Source organism: Engystomops pustulosus, chromosome 7 (genome assembly GCF_040894005.1).
Source record: "Engystomops pustulosus chromosome 7, aEngPut4.maternal, whole genome shotgun sequence".
In the NCBI taxonomy this organism is placed as follows: Eukaryota; Metazoa; Chordata; class Amphibia; order Anura; family Leptodactylidae; genus Engystomops; species Engystomops pustulosus.
Genome location: NC_092417.1, coordinates 161420213 through 161436445, shown reverse-complemented (window position 1 = coordinate 161436445; position 16233 = coordinate 161420213). Strand labels below are relative to the sequence as shown.

The following is a 16233-nucleotide window of genomic DNA, read 5'->3' as shown; positions in this document are numbered from 1 at the left end:
GATTTTACTTTCTGTACTTTTACTTTTGTGGAAGCTTAGAGGTAAAATTATATAATAACAGTATATTGATTACGGTAAATCGTGGTGGGGAAATTAAGAATACAACAAGGAGTGATCACATATCTGTGGCGGGCTGTGATCGCTGGAGGCCAGCTTCACTGGCTGTTACACTGTCTCCCCCTCTCAACGTTCCCTCTGCACTTTGCCCTCCCTCTGTAACAGTGGGAAACGGGAATTGCTGTTGCACATTGAATGAAGGGGCTATAGTAACGCCTCCAGAGCCCTTCTGGATCATTAGTATAATTTTAAGAGTTTATCATGATGGATTTTGATGGTAGATTTGCTTTAAGAAAAATATCTACATACTTAAGATGTATATCAGCTGAACCTTCAGATTTAATTAAATGTATATTGGGCCATTGGGTCTTTCTTTTCCTCTGATTGAGCAGGAAAGAATTGGTTAATTGGGTACTGTTCCAGATGGAGGTTTGGCAGTGCGTAAGAAGACTCCTCTGACATTGGCCAATCTGGATTTTCAAGCATATGGGGGCTTTCTTAATGTCCTATTTGGACAGTAGTAGTGGCGTCGTGTTCACTGGGGGAAATTTATCAGAAGTGTCTAAGGTAAAACTGTTCCAGTTGCCCATGGAAACCAATCAGAGTTCAGCTTTCATTTTGTAAACAGCTGTGGGAAAGTGAAAGCTGAGCTCTGATTGGTTGCCATGGGCAACTCTCTCCCACTATGGCGGCTGAGTCCATTTCTGGACTTGGCAGTCACATGAACTTGAGGCTTGGAATTTGCATGACTATCCCAAGGACAATGAATATGACGTCAACAACTTGTACTCTAAAGGGTCGGGAGTCTGAAAATGCAATATTACATACGATTCATGTGCCGGTAGCCTAAATGGTTTTTATAGTGTTAGAAACCCCTTTAACACTAGAGCAGGAATTCACTTCCCCTAGACTACAAATTCTAGATTTACATTTTTTAAGATTTTTATAAACTATTAAGGAAATCGACCATCAGAATCCATCATGATAAACCAGGGACACTTACTCATAGATCCAGGCACAATGACTGTGGTAATCTTCTTATATTTGTTATACATGGCCTCCTACCTTCTAAAATCAACTTTTATAATTATGCTTTTCTCTCAGTGCTGTAGCTTCACAGGCTGTTACAATGAGCAGAGCAGATCTCCCTTCCCCCTGTACCTCCTGCTGCTACTGGATCACACAGGCAGAGGGAGGAGGGAGAGAACAGGGTTTGGGTGAGTTATGTTTTGCTCATTGTAGCAGCATGTGAATCTGCAGCATGGAGGGGCTCTGTCAATGCCCCCCAGAGCTCTTCAGTCTAATAAGCATATTTATAAAAGTAGATTTTAGAAGGAAGTGGCCCATGGATAGCAAATATAAGAAGATTACCACAGTCACAGTTCCTGGATCTGTGAGTAATGTCCCTGGTTTATCAGGATGGATTTTAATGGTAGATTTCCTTTAACCTTCACCAGCTGCCAGTTCCCACTTTGCTCTCCAGTGAAAAAAAATAAATGAAAAAACAGTTAGAAATGATTCTAATGATCCAGAAAGGCTCTGGGGAGCATTTACCAGTTCTCACCTCTGTGCTGCAGCTTCAATAGCTGTTACACCAAGCAGTAGCACTTCCACCCTCCTACTGTGTGAGAGTAAAGAGAGAAGGGGGAGGGGAGACAGTGTAACAGCCTGTGACGCCACCACATGGAGTAGTTCTTGTAACGCCCCCTAGAGCCCTTTAGTCTCATTAGCATCATTTTAACAGTTGATCTTAGAAGGAATGAGGCCATAGATAACAAATATAAGAAGATTATCATAGTCGGTGCCTGGATATATGTTTTGATGGTAGATTTTCTATAGAATAGTTTGTCTCACAGTGTTTACATCTATACATCCGTTTTTATACTTTTTTTCTTCCATGTTGTCAAATGTGTAGGATGTAGGATAATTAACTGTATAAATGGCATCTTTCTGATTATTACCCAGTCGTCTGGTAGGCCGTGCGCACATGAATAAAAACATTTGACCTTTAGTGTGACTGATAATTGGACTGACGGCAGCCGGACTTCTCCCTTATGTCTCCGTATCCGTAATTAGAGCCGCCTGTGTTTAGGTTGAAGCGGAATACGAAATTGTGCCGCTCTTATAAATATCCTCTACTTACAGAGTCTTTTTTACATTTTCTTATTTTACAGGCGGAGGTTAATGCAAATTAATTCCCAGAGAAGATTCATGTTACTTATTATAAAGCATAATTTGCTACAGATTGACCTTTTGCCAAATTTTCGGCCTTTTATATAAAATGAGGCTTGACCTTTGTCCACAGTTTAAAAGGAAGGGCGACCTAAAAATAAATAATACAATTTAATAGGACACGGTATTGCCCCGGTGTCAGTCTGTGTAATTTTGAACATGTTCCTAAAAGAATGGGGCTCATTTACTGAGGGTCCAAATCGCGCACTTTGGTTGGGTTTCCCACTGATTTCCGATTTTCGCTGAATTGCCCCAGGATTTTGGCGCACGCGATTGGATTTTGGCACAATTGCGCCGGCTTTTACGCAACAGAAATCAACACGCCGCGGGATATCGACCGGACCGGGTAAGTAAATGAGCCCCAAAGTGTTTTAGAAATTCTGCAGGGAATCCAGGGTTAATTCCTGTTCCGTTTTGGGGGCGGGGCTTAACCTAGATGTAGGGCTCAAGGTGGTAGTAATTTATGATAAGCTCCGCTATTTTTGGAGCTCTCTAAGAAGGGATTGGAAGGAGCCTAGTCTCCACCTCCGCTGCAGTTCCAAAATTGGAATCCTTGAGTAAAAATTGCATCTATAGGGTATCCTGTAATATGACATAAATATCCAGGATGGGAAGATCCCTTAAATTCCTATAGTGTGTGTAGAGGGATGGAGACTCCTACTGCAGACATGATTTTGGGTCATGAGAAGGGAAACATGGCTAGTTTGAGGGGACCCACAGAAATTTTTTTGATAGACATGGTGGACTGACCCATCGGGGTACCAGGATATAACACAATATCGGGTCCCCAAGACCCAGTACAGTAACTATAACCCAAATTGGGACAACTTGATTCTATTTCCTAGAAGTTATCCTCCAGAACCAGTCCATTTGGTGAGCCAAAGGAACCCAAGTCTAACAATCGTTCATAGTATTGGGGTACAATGGGCACCGTTGATTTTGTATATTCACTACGGTGCGTTCCAACTTGGATTGTAGAGCCATCCCCTGGCAATGGTACTGAGATGCCAAAAGAAGACTCTCATACTATGTAATTAGCATATTCCAGTTTTAGCCCCGACTGATCCCAAATAATGTATGTGGGTTCACCAGTTGTGTTGAATTTGAATGTGCAATGGATGGTTAAATTTAGGCATGGTCAAATTAAAAGTAACAAAATCTAAATAAAATAATGTCCTATCTGTTCCAGATTTCAGCAGTGTTGATGAACCTATCGGTGGGACTCGCAGTTGGTGGACACATGATGCTCGCTTCGCTCTGTCGCTCCTGTACGTTGTGATTTGCTCATGTCTATAAGAAGGAAGGATGGCTCTTGGTATTCCCTCACAAGGCAAAGTGACAGTATCGGTGGACGAATATAGTTCCAATCCTACCCAAGCGTTCACACACTATAACATCAACCAAAGCAGATTCCAACCTCCACATGTCCACATGTAAGTAGATCCGTTCATTATTTTATCTTCTAGTCTCGACCATAGTGTTTATGCGCACATCGATAGATCAGTTCTGGAGACTCAAATGACATACATGACATACATCATGTGGAGCATCTACAAGGTACTCATGGACTCAATTTATCTGTGGATCACTCTTCATTACTGTGTTAAACCAGAACATTTGGCAGAACATTGAGGCAGTGAAGTCCTATAAGTACTTGGGTGTCCTCCTCAACAATAAACTGGAGTGGGCAGAGAACATAAACGCACTTCACAGGAGGGGTCAGAGCCGGCTACACCTGCTGAGTAGGCTGAGGGCATTCGGAGTGCGGGGGGCTCTTCTTAAGACCTTCTTCAACTCTGTAGTGGCACCAGCCATCTTCTTTGGCATAGTCTGTTGGGGAAGCAGCATCTCAGCGAGGGAGAGGAGCAGACTGGACAACCTGATTAGGAAAGCCAGATCTGACCTGGGGGGTCCTCTTGACACTGTGCAGGTGGTAGCTGAGAGGAGGACACTGGGTAAGTTGAAGTCTATTCTGGAAAATCGCTCCCATCCCTTGCATGAGACTGTGGTGGCATTGGGGAGCACCTTCAGTGACCGACTGCTTCACCCCGAATGTGAGAGGGAGCGTTATCGTAAGTCATTCCTCCCCGCTGCCATCAGGCTGTTCAACAAACAGAAGTAACCTGCGCCCCCCACCTAACCAGTCCCTGCAGGTCCCATCCACAGACTAAACATCAAACTGCTGATCATTGCTTGTCTCTTTTTTATCTTTTTATCCCCCTTTTCTTTTTGTTCATTTATCCCTAATATTATTGTTGTCATAGTTTGTACTTCACTCTCTGTACCCTCTCTGCTGCTGTAATGCTGTGAATTACCCCACTGTGGGACTAATAAAGGATTATCTTAACATTTACATTGCTGCTGCACAGCACATATAGCCAGATTTGCTCCACAGTATATAGCCAGACAGCCCCCTGTGGTATATAGGCAGCAGCTTTTGAGGAGAGTTAGAATCTACGAAGAAATTCTTCCTGGGCAACCTCTGGACAGTGGTGAACCCTTGTATAGTGTCCTAGAAGGTCAACTATACATTAAAAGCATTGTCCACAGATAAACTAAAGCAGATTCCAACCTCTTCATGTCTACATGTAAGAAGATCCAATGATTATTTTATCTTCTAGACTTGGCCTTAGTGTAGATGAGCCCTGAGCTCCTTTTATGGTGTCCTAGAAGGTCAACTATACGTTAAAAGTGTTGTCCACAGATATAAGAATGTATTTTGTTGGTTTGCAAACTTGAGTATAAGCCGACCCAAGTATAAGCAGAGGCCCCTAATTCTACCACCAAAAACTGGGAAAACCTATTGACTCGGTTATAAGCCGAGGGTGGGAAATGCATTGGTCACAGCCTCCCAGTATATAGCCAGCAAGCCACCTGTAGTATATAGCCTACCCCCTGTAGTATATAGCCAGACAGCCACCTGTAGTATATAGCCAGCCAGCCCCTATAGTATATATCCAGCCAGCCACCTTTAGTATATAGCCTGACCACTGTAGTATATAGCCAGGCAGCCCCCTGTGGTATATAGCCAGACAGCCACCTGTAGTAAATAGCCAGCTCCCTGTGGTATATAACCAGCCAGCCCCCTGTGGTATATAGCCAGCCAGCCCCCTGTGGTATATAGCCAGCCAGCCCCCTGTGGTATATAGCCAGGCAGCCCCCTGTGGTATATAGCCAGACAGCCACCTGTAGTAAATAGCCAGCTCCCTGTGGTATATAACCAGCCAGCCCCCTGTGGTATATAGCCAGCCAGCCCCCTGTGGTATATAGCCAGCCAGCCCCCTGTGGTATATAGCCAGGCAGCCCCCTGTGGTATATAGCCAGACAGCCACCTGTAGTAAATAGCCAGCTCCCTGTGGTATATAACCAGCCAGCCCCCTGTGGTATATAGCCAGTCAGCCCCCTGTGGTATATAGCCAGACAGCCCCCTGTGGTATATCGCCAGACAGCCCATTTTTGCATACAGCAAGACAGCCTCCTGAGATAGACAGCCAGCCCACAGTTTGCCCAGCACTTAAAAAAATACTTACATACTCAACTTCCGGCGCCCCTGATGATTGGCGTGGCCCCCCGATGCTCTGGTCCCCACGGCTCCTCTTTTCTCAGCTGTAACAGTCGGCAGAGCTGCGCCGGTGTCCACATGGTCGTGCCTCTGCCGGCTATTACAGCAGAGAGAAGACAGAAGAGGAGCCGCGGGGACCGGCTCCGAGCATCAGGGGCACTGGAATGTGAGTATGTAATTTATTTTTAAATAGCCGAGGTGGGGTTTTACAGCACGTTTCTTGTACATGAGTACGGCTTGTACATGAGTATATACGGTAAATCAATATCCCGGTAGATTACTAATATAGAATAAAGAGGACCTTTCACCACCTCCACTAACTCCAACTCTTTGCTTCCTTTACTGGCTATTGTTCCACCTCCAAACTTGGTATCCATCAGTAACAAGCTTGAACGGGGGTCAGTTCATTTACTAAGCGAGCCCTGCTTTCTACCTATGCTTCTCCATGAGGGAAAAGAGGGACAACCATGGTAAACCCAGTTGAAGCGGTTTTATTGATGACCTTTCGAAGAGATAGGTCAAATATCAGATTGGTGGGGGTGCTGGGTACAATCCTTACAGACCTAATGTCGAAGCAAATCTTGTGTTCAAATGAATGGAAGATGAGCTTCAGTAAACTGATTCTATGCCTCTATCTAAAGAGTGGAGCCATCTGTTGGAACACCATTGATATTGATGAACTATTCAATGTTTAGGTCATCAATATCAATAACCTACAAAACCCTATTTAATACCCCATTTAACCCCATTTGATACCAGCTAATACAAATGAAGCTTCTGAAATTATGTTCGATTATTACAACGGCAATTCCAATGTGATAATCTCACACATGATTGGGGGGGGGGGAGGGGCTTGATGCTTGGAAAATAATTTAAGAGGCAATGAAAGATCTTTCGTTATAGTATTATAAAACAGCTCAAAATAAACATCTCATTTCCTAAAAAATAAAATCCCTCGCAGCTCTTATCTTTTTAGGATTGGACCTTTCTTCCAGAAAAAAAAAATAGCTTCAGAGTACATAAACTTTTCTATTTCAAGTTCAAAGTCCTCCAGCTTGAGACGAACATCTTGTCATCTTCACCTAATAGGGGTAAAGGTGTCGTAAAAAGGACGAGTACAAACGGTTGGCGATTGAAAAGGGTATCTTTGAAAGCCTGCGTTGTACAATGACTCATGTGCGCCGAAATATTTTTGAGGAATATTTTTTAACTAATCTGTTTGAAAAACAAGTCGTCTAATAGGAGTTTTTCTAAATATTTACAAATTTTTTTTTTTTTAGGGAGACTAAAGTCAAAATTTGGCTTGTAGGTAAATGCATTAAGGTGATTTGGTGTAAAGTTTTGGATTTTTCTTTTTTATTGAGATCTAGTTATTGACAAAAAGGGCAGTTTAAAGGGGTTATCCGGGTTTAAAAATCTTTTTATGGCCGGACTGGGGAGGGCTAGTAAAACATAATAAACATGGACTTACCTCCTCCGGCGCCGCCGATGTCCCGCGCCGCGGTCACTTCGATCCGTGCCCCTGTAAACAAACAGGGGCACGGAAGCCGCGCACAGGGAACTTCCGGTCCGCGTTGTGGACGGCTCCTCCCATCCGTCCCTATCTCTCAGCGTTGTAAGCGCTGGGAGATGGTGCGCATGGGAGCATCCGGCCGGCCGGAAGCTCCCTGTGCGCCGGTGTAATGAAACCAGCGCACGGAGAAGACGGGCCGCGGCGCGGGACATCGGCAGCACCGGAGGAGGTAAGTACATGTTTATTATGTTTAAATAGCCCTCCCCAGCCCGGCCATAAAAATTTTTTTAAACCCGGATAACCCCTTTAACCCTTTTTGCTCATAAAATGTAACTTTTATTCAAAAATATTTAAAAGTATATAACTGAGAACACTTCTATCGACTGTGTTACATTGATTTCCCAAAAACCTCATCCCATTCCTCCATCCCACTCTGGTCCTCTCCTCTCCTTCCCTTACCCTCCATCTAAGAAGTTATTAGATAACAATACAGGAAACCGCCAGGAATGAGCACATTCAAAAAATACACTCCCACCTCCTGATAATTTTAAACTCCTTCTTGAGTTATAAATACAGGCAGTCCCCTACTTAAGGACACCCGACTTATAGACAACCCATAGTTACAGACAGACCCCTCTGACCTTTGGTGAAGCTTTCTGAATGCTTTACTTTAGTCCCAGATTGCAATAATCAGCTGTAAGGTGTCTGTAATGAAGTTTTATTGATAATCCTTGATCCCATTACAGCAAAAAATGTTTAAACTCCAATTGTCACTGGGGCCAAAATTTTTTTTATCTGAATCTACAATTATAAAATATACAGTTTCGACTTACATACAAATTCAACTTAAGAACAAACCTCCGGACCCTATCTTGTACGTAACCCGGGGACTGCCTGCATACGTTTTCTCTGTTATATACTTTTAAAAATGTTGGAATAAAAGTTACATTTTATTAGCAAAAAAGGGTTAAACCGGCCTTGTGGCAATTTTGCTGTTGGTATTTTGTGGAATTAACCCAACTAAAAGAGGTCCATCTATATAAAAGAAAAAATTTGGATGTCTATTTGCCATACATTATAAACTCTGATGTCTTCTGTAATTCCCCTTTAACAAAAAATAAATAAACAAACAAACAATATCCCTTATTCCCCTCCTCCGCTATAACCTACCATCTAGGTGTCAGAATAGCCACTTTTCCAGTAGACGGGAGGAGACTGGGTGTTATTGTTGATGCTCGCCAGGCAGTCGGGAGGATGATAACTGCAGTTTGCTCACCGTTACAAAGATCAATTTTGTTTTCGGCATCTGTCTGCACCCGCTGCTGTCTGCGGAGAGGAGTGAATACATTTACCTGCCTCTTGTGGAAATGAACCTGTTGCCTTTCATAGGAATCTGTGGTGCATTGCGGTATACTTGTCAGGAATGTCAGTATGAAATTTCACATTTTTTAGATACATTTCGTTCCCTGCCATGAAATATATTGGTTCTCTTTATGTATCTATGGTTTAGTGGAGTTATTCTGACTATATTTTCAAGGTTTGAGCTTCAGGACTCTTAACGGGTGTTCCATGAAATGACATAAATTAGCTCCAATAATGGGGCGCGTGTAGTGCCCATTACTGTGCCCGGCACTAGATACAGAATACAGACGGGAGTTATATATTCTTTTTTTTTAAAAGTATTTATTTTTGCAATTTTGAAATTTTATACAATTAAAATAAACAAAATCGAAGAACAAGATTGTCTGTCACATATTTCTTTCCTCCCATTACAGGATTATTATACAACAGCCATGGTAACAGTCAGGTTCTTGCTGCGTTCCAAAATTAACTGAGGGATATTACACAGTAAATGACAGCAGGATACTGTAGCCAGACATCTTGATACAACACAAATAACTATTGACACAAAGACAATCAGTCACACACACACACACACATACCAGCACGCTCAGTCTCCTTCATCATGGAGAGGAGTGTATATCACACGTGATTATAAGGCAGTATGGGGAGTCGCGCACCATCTGGACCAGATGCGATCAAACTTCTGGGGACACTTCCTGTTGGTATACAGGGACCGGTAGTGGGGAATGACACTATTAATAAGTAGTATCCATCTTTTTAATGGAGGGGGCTCCTGGTCCTTCCAGGTCGTCACCACCACTTTTCGGGCGTAGTATAAGACAAACCTAAAGAAAATTTTGTCATAGTGGCCATTGACAACTTCATTTATGATGCCGAGGAGACACACAGAGGGAGACAGTAAGCGTGGGAAGTCAAAGTGTAAATTTAGGAACTCCAGCACTTCGGACCAGAAGACATGAACCCTAGGGCAGGACCAGACACAGTGCAGGAAGGATCCGACTTCAGCCTGACAGCGAAAGCAAAGGTCATTGGGCATTACTCCCATACGGAATAGTCTAGCAGGGGTGAAATATACACGATGGAGGAATTTAGATTGGATCAGGAAGTCCCTCGCACTCACTACAGATGTGAAGTAGGACAGTTCGACCTCCCTCCAGTCATCATCTGACAGGTCCGGGATATCCTGTCTCCAGCGTTCACAGGCTCTATCAAACGGTCTGGACTTTTGCTCTTGTAGGAGAGCATAGCACTGAGTGAGTGGCTTAGGGAGGTCCGGGGAACTCATCAGAGTCTCTAGTTTGGAGAATTTCACTGTCAGGCTGAAGGAGCCGAATTGGGCTTTGAATGCGTGTCGCAGTTGCGTGTAATGGAAGCTAGCCGTATTGGGTACAGTATGTCTCTCCCTTAACTCATTAAAGCTGAGTAATTCTGCTTCCGGGGATAAGAGCTGACCCACAAATTTCACTCCCGCTGCCCCCCACATTGTCCAGCCCGGGAGGGAGAGGAAGTGAGAAAGCCACGGGTTGAGCCACAATGGAGTCCTAGGCGAGAGAGGGGGAGAGCTGCCTGTTTCTACCAGGGATTGCGCCCTACGCCAGCACACCGCTACCGTACGTAGGGGGAGTGGGGTATCAGATGGGGACTTGTATCTGTACAGCAGGTTTGTAAGGGCCTCGTAGGAACCTACCAGGGCACCAGCCAGTGCAGTAGCTGCATTACCCATGTCTATATCTATCCACCACTGAGCATATACTAGCTGGGAAGCCAGGTAATAAAGATACAGATCCGGGGCAGCCAATCCACCCCTAGACTTGGGAGCCTGAAGCAGCGCTAAACTGAATCGCGGGGCACTACTCTGCCAGTAGAAGGACCTGAGAATGCCGTCTATGCGTTTAAATAGGCTCATAGGAAGCAGTATAGGACAGGCATGGAAAAGGTATAGAAATTTGGGGAGGAAGATCATTTTAAATATGTTAATACGCCCGTACAAAGACAGGGGGAGAGTGGACCAGGCTTTTAGACGCGATTCGGTTGCAGTTATCAGGGGTGTAATGTTTAACTCCGTAAATGCCTGGACCTTGCGTGATACCTGGACTCCCAGATATTTAAGTGTGGACACCACCTGAACTGGAATGGGGAGGGAGTGTACCCCTACATCAGATAAGGGAAAGAGGGACGATTTGTCCCAGTTAACCCGAAGGCCTGAGAACCCCCCATAACGTTCTATCAAGGACAGAAGGGATTCCAGAGAGGGGCCCACATCCCCAAGGTATACCAGTGTATCATCAGCATAGAGAGATACCTTTTCAATGATAGAACCTCTAGCAATGCCCTTAATGCCCTCGGAGTGGCGGATCGCCACAGCAAGGGGCTCAATGGCGAGTGCGAAGAGGAGGGGAGATAGTGGGCAACCCTGTCTAGTGCCCCTGGCCATAGGGAGAGTAGGTGAGATGTTAAGATTAGTCCGTACCCTAGCCTTGGGGTCGTTATACAGTAGTTTGACTAATGCTGTAAATCGAGGGCCAAAACCCATTCTAGGCAAGAGGGTCCATAAATATGTCCATTCCACGGAGTCAAATGCCTTACAATTGTCTAAGGACAATATAAACCCAGGGTCCGAAGACTTCTCTGCCTCTGCAATGTTCAGGTGTAATCTTTGTATATTTATGTCCGTTCCCCTCCCTGGCATAAAGCCTGTCTGGTCCGGGTGAACCAAGGATAGTATTACTTTATTAAGCCTTGTCGCCAGAATTTTTGCTAGTATTTTAACATCTGAGTTTAGGAGGGAAATTGGACGGTATGAATCGGGAAGAAGCGGGTCCTTACCAGGCTTAGGAAGTACTACAATAAGGGCCTCTCGCATGGAGTCGGGGAGGGAACCACTGTCAAACGCATCGGAGTACAGTCTGAGGAGATGGGGAACCAGAGTCTCACAGTTATCCCTATACCATTCACCACCCAGCCCGTCAAGTCCAGGTGTCTTACCGGGGGGCAACGATTGGATGGCTAGTTCCACCTCCTCCGCCGAGAGCGGGGCATCAAGCTCCGATGACTGTGCCGATGTGAGTCTCCAAAGTGGAAGACTGTCAAGGAATCTGGAAATCTCGACGGAAGAGGCGGACAATCTGGAGCTGTAAAGAGAGGAATAGAATTCATAAAATACCATGTTAATGGCCCGGGGTTCTGTGATCAATGCTCCGTTACCATCAGTAATAGAGGGAACGGAAGCACAAGGACGTTCAGCCCGCGAAAGATACGCAAGCAGCTTCCCGTTTTTATCTCCGAATTCAAAGATGGACGCCTCCCTGGCTAGCAGGCGCTTGCTGGTGCGCTCCTTCACTACAGCTAGATGGTTCCTCTGCGCCTGAGCCCAAGTCTTTTTATTCCCCGGATTCGGTTTCTTTAGATACTCCTTTTCTGCGGTCACCAGTGCGGCGGTCAGCCTCTCCTCCTGCGCATTTAAAGACTTTCTATGGCCAGCTACACCTGACATGAATGCTCCCCGCACCGAGGACTTGTACGAGTCCCAGACTAGAAGGGGATCAGGATGGGTTGAGTGTACATCCCAGAACTCGCTGTGCGCTGCCCTAACAGTACTCTGGACCGCAGGGGACAGGAGCCAAGCCGGGTGCAGGCGCCATAAGCGGGAGTCGCTGGGGGGGCCTATAAGGAGACTGATGAGCAAGGCGGAGTGGTCTGACGCACTGCGCGGGTAATAGGATACCTGATCAACATGCTGCAACATATCAGGGGAGACAAAGGCCAGGTCAATCCGAGAGAAGCTCTTATGAACAGAGGAATAGAATGAGTATTCTCTCTCCTGAGGGTGCTTACAACGCCAAACATCGGCGAGGTCTAGAGAAGAGAGCCACTCATTCAGACGGACCGAGCCTGTGTCCAGACCACTTGTACGATCCAAGGAGGGATTAGGGACTGCATTGAAGTCACCAATGCAGAGTATCGGACTGGGAGGCATAGCAGCCAGTTTACCGGATATTAGGTGCAATACAGCTGGATCAAAGGGAGGAGGGACATAAATAGACGCTATAGTAAAAGTAAAGCCCCACAAGACACAATGTACGATCACAAAACGGCCAAAGTGATCCGGTGCTACCTGTATGACTTCTATGGGAAGCGCTTTGGATATGAGTATGGATACTCCCCTGGCGTAGACAGAGTAGGAGGAATGATAACCTCTAGCCACCCATGCCCGCTTCAGAGACAGGACTTTTTGACCCGTAAGGTGTGTCTCTTGGATACATACAATGTGAGGGGCCTGACGCTTAATGACATCTAACATCAGAGCCCTCTTGAATTTGGAGTTGAGTCCCCTCACATTCCAACTCATTACCTTAAGTGAAGACATCTTAGCGGAAGGGAAAGGGGTGTGGGGAAGGAGACGTGAGCAACCAAGCATTCATCCTTTCATACCACAGAGACATAGACAGACAGACAACAGTGAGCATAACAAATATAACAGAACTGTACTAACAATCCCAAGAATACAAACCCCCTGTCTAACACCCTAACAGCAGTAGTGTAGACCTATACCCACTAACAGTCAAATAGTAGAACAGTGGTCCCTAACTCAAGACAAACCTACACCATTTGCCCCGGGACCTTCAACCCTTAATGAATAGATGATCAGGAGGTTATTAGGCAGCCATATTTTGCGAGAACCAAAGAGGAGATAGGGGAGGGGGGGGGGAGCAAGGAGGGAGACGTAGGGAGGTAGTGGTAACAGGAAAGGGGGGAGGAGGGAGAGGGAGGAGGGCGGAGGGAGAGGAGGAGGGAGAGGGAAAAGTGCCATGTGTGGCGCACTGGTCGATATGACCAAAAAATAGAACGCAATCAGTCACAGGGTACATTTTGTGAGGCACGTAGTATGTAAACAGATAGTAAAAACCTATAATAGTGATCTGGGACCCCTAAATATCTAATCAGGACTAAGTCCAGCACTGTCATTGCATATGAGATAAAAGGATATATGAGTCCAGTCACTCAGGAGGTGCGGGCCTTCCAGCTGGAGCCCGTGGAGCTGCATCAGCCCAGTGAAGTGCTTCGGTTGGGCAGGTGAAGAAACGAGTCTTCTGTCCGTCCACAATCCGGAGCTTGGAAGGATACATCATGGAGTATTTATACCCCTTGTCACGGAGACGGGCACGGACCTCAGTAAATTGTGCTCGCTGTTTCCTGACGGATGCAGAGAAATCAGGATAGAAGGACACTCTGCTGTTGGCATAGAGAATTTCTCCCTTGGTACGGACAGCCCTGAGGATAGAGTCCCTGTCCCTAAAGTGCAGCAGCCGGGCCAGGAAGGGTCTTGGATTGCCCCCTGGGGGGCCAGGGCGGGATGGCACTCGATGGGCCCTCTCGACTGTGAAGAACGGAGAGAAGGTATCTGCAGGCAGCATATTTTTGAGCCAATTTTCAAAAAAGGATACCGGGTCAGACCCCTCCACTTTTTCGGGGAGGCCAACCACTCTGACGTTGTTCCGTCGCAGGCGGTTTTCGAGGTCGTCAGCTCTGTCGATGGATGCAGACATTTGGCGCTGAAGCTCTCTGATCTGTGTCGGCATAGGCCTCTGTACATCCTCCACCTCAGATATTCTGCGTTCAGTTTCAGTAATTCGCTCTTTAGCTTTGTGGACATCATGCCTTAAAAGAACAAAATCCTGTCGCAGCTCATCCACCTTGGTAACCAGTTTGGATTGGCATCCGTTAATGGCCGCCAGCACCTCTGCAAATTTTCGATCCAACTCCGTGGCCGCGTCAGGCGGATCATCGCCCTCTTCATAGCTTACAAGCTGCGGCGGGCTCTGGGAGCCTTCAAAGAGGGAGGGAGAGGAGTTTGGGGACCCCTGAGGAGAGCAAGGCTGTGTGCGGGAGAATCTCCCCAACTTTTTAGCAGCATTCGACTGTATCTGCGCAAGAACGGCTTGGGATGTGGAGCAATCCTGCGCGTCCAGGGGTTCCAGGGACTGGAATGGAGGATCTTCATGGATGGATTCATCATCCGATGGAGGCGCAGACACTGCTTTGAGCATTTTAGCCGTTCTCCTCCGGTTACCCATGGCGTCTGGGCAGGGGGGCCAGTGATAAACAATCGAGGAGCCTAGCGTCCTGTAATTAGCAGAGATACAGTACAAACCCACGTGGAGTATTGCAGCGGCACTGCGAGGGTTAATATAAAGCAGAACCCAGGAACAGGGGATCACTGGGAGTATGGAGGACTCAGTGCTGGGCTGCACAACTAGGGGTCCCCAGGGCAGAGGTGGGCAGCAACAGGGGAATTACTTCCCTACCTGGTCCCGGCTCAGTCTGGCAGTGTCAGGGTTAACCCTGCGCGCCTAGGCCTCAGGCAGCGCAGGGGAGTCCCACAAGATGGCGCCTCCGGCAGGATGCAGTGCTGGCTGGAGCTGTCACGGTGCCTCCGGTGGTGGAAGCGGTGTTTCGGGCTGCAGGGGAGGCGGATGATTTCCCCGGTGATCAGCAGCGCTGTGTACCTGCCGCGGTACCGGGCGGCTAGGATCGGGCCGCAGCGCTGGTCACGTGGCCGGCTGCAGGGGAATGCCGGGGAGCGGTGCGGAGTCCACAACCGCCTCAAGATCGGTGCCGGTGGACAGCGGCAGGTGTGCGGGGCACAGCGGAGCAGGAGAGAGGTGGCACAGGTGAGGGATGGCTGCCTGGGAAGGGAGATAGGGTGTCGGGTCCCGGGAGCTCCGCGGCGCACGTCCGCTCAGTCCGGCATCAGGCCACGCCCCCCGGGAGTTATATATTCTAATTACATTTCAGAGAAGATCAATAAGTATAGAGGGACAATCTTTTTAAGTAATGATAACCTGACTTAAGGAGCACCTCAAATAGCCTCTTACCTGCTATTCTGGATAGTGATAGGTTTACATGATGGAGTTTTATATTATGGAAGATTCAGCACGAGGTTACAAAGGAAGATTGAAGATTGTATTCAATGGGCAGAGTTATGCTAGGATGACCCAGAATTTGGACATCCACTGATCAGATCCTATAGGAGATAAATATATTTGGTACAAACCCTTTAACACAATAAAGATCATTAACCCCTTACTTTATTGCTGTTTTAGCTCCTATCACTCTCTAGGCTGATCAGTGTAAGATTCCAGGGTGTGGGCGGGGACTCTCTAAGCAGACACATTATAATCCATCTAGTTCTGTGGGGGGAATATGTGGTTAGATTATCAGGGTACAGATTTATATACACTTTCATCGGTCTTCTGTACTAACACACATAGAGAGAGAGAGATGAGAGAGATCAGAGATGCATGAGATTACACAGAGGTTGACAGATTTTTACACGGCTACATTCACAATGACGTGTGTCCGCGCTACCGTAGCGCGGCGGACACACAATGGTCCCGGGGAGAGGACGAGGGGGTGAGCGCTGCGTCCTATCTTTTTCCCGGCTTCGGAACGGTACGGCACACGTGCGGCACCGTACCGCTCTCGTAGGGTGCAGTGTGCCCAT

General features: G+C 46.6%; 1 protein-coding gene across 5 annotated transcripts in view; it reads left to right on the top strand.

Moving 5' to 3' along the window:
• Positions 1–16233, top strand: part of MPPED2 (metallophosphoesterase domain containing 2) — a 144674-nt gene that overhangs the window by 22211 nt on the left and 106230 nt on the right. For 3 of the 5 annotated variants that reach the window (XM_072118573.1, XM_072118572.1, XM_072118574.1), the window contains exon 2: positions 3479–3722. In XM_072118573.1, coding sequence (XP_071974674.1) covers positions 3595–3722 — 128 coding nt within the window. In that variant the 5' untranslated portion in view covers positions 3479–3594. Of the gene's footprint in view, positions 1–781; positions 855–876; positions 899–3478; positions 3723–16233 lie in introns of those variants that run through there. The other 2 variants (XM_072118576.1, XM_072118575.1) reach the window with 2 other exon arrangements.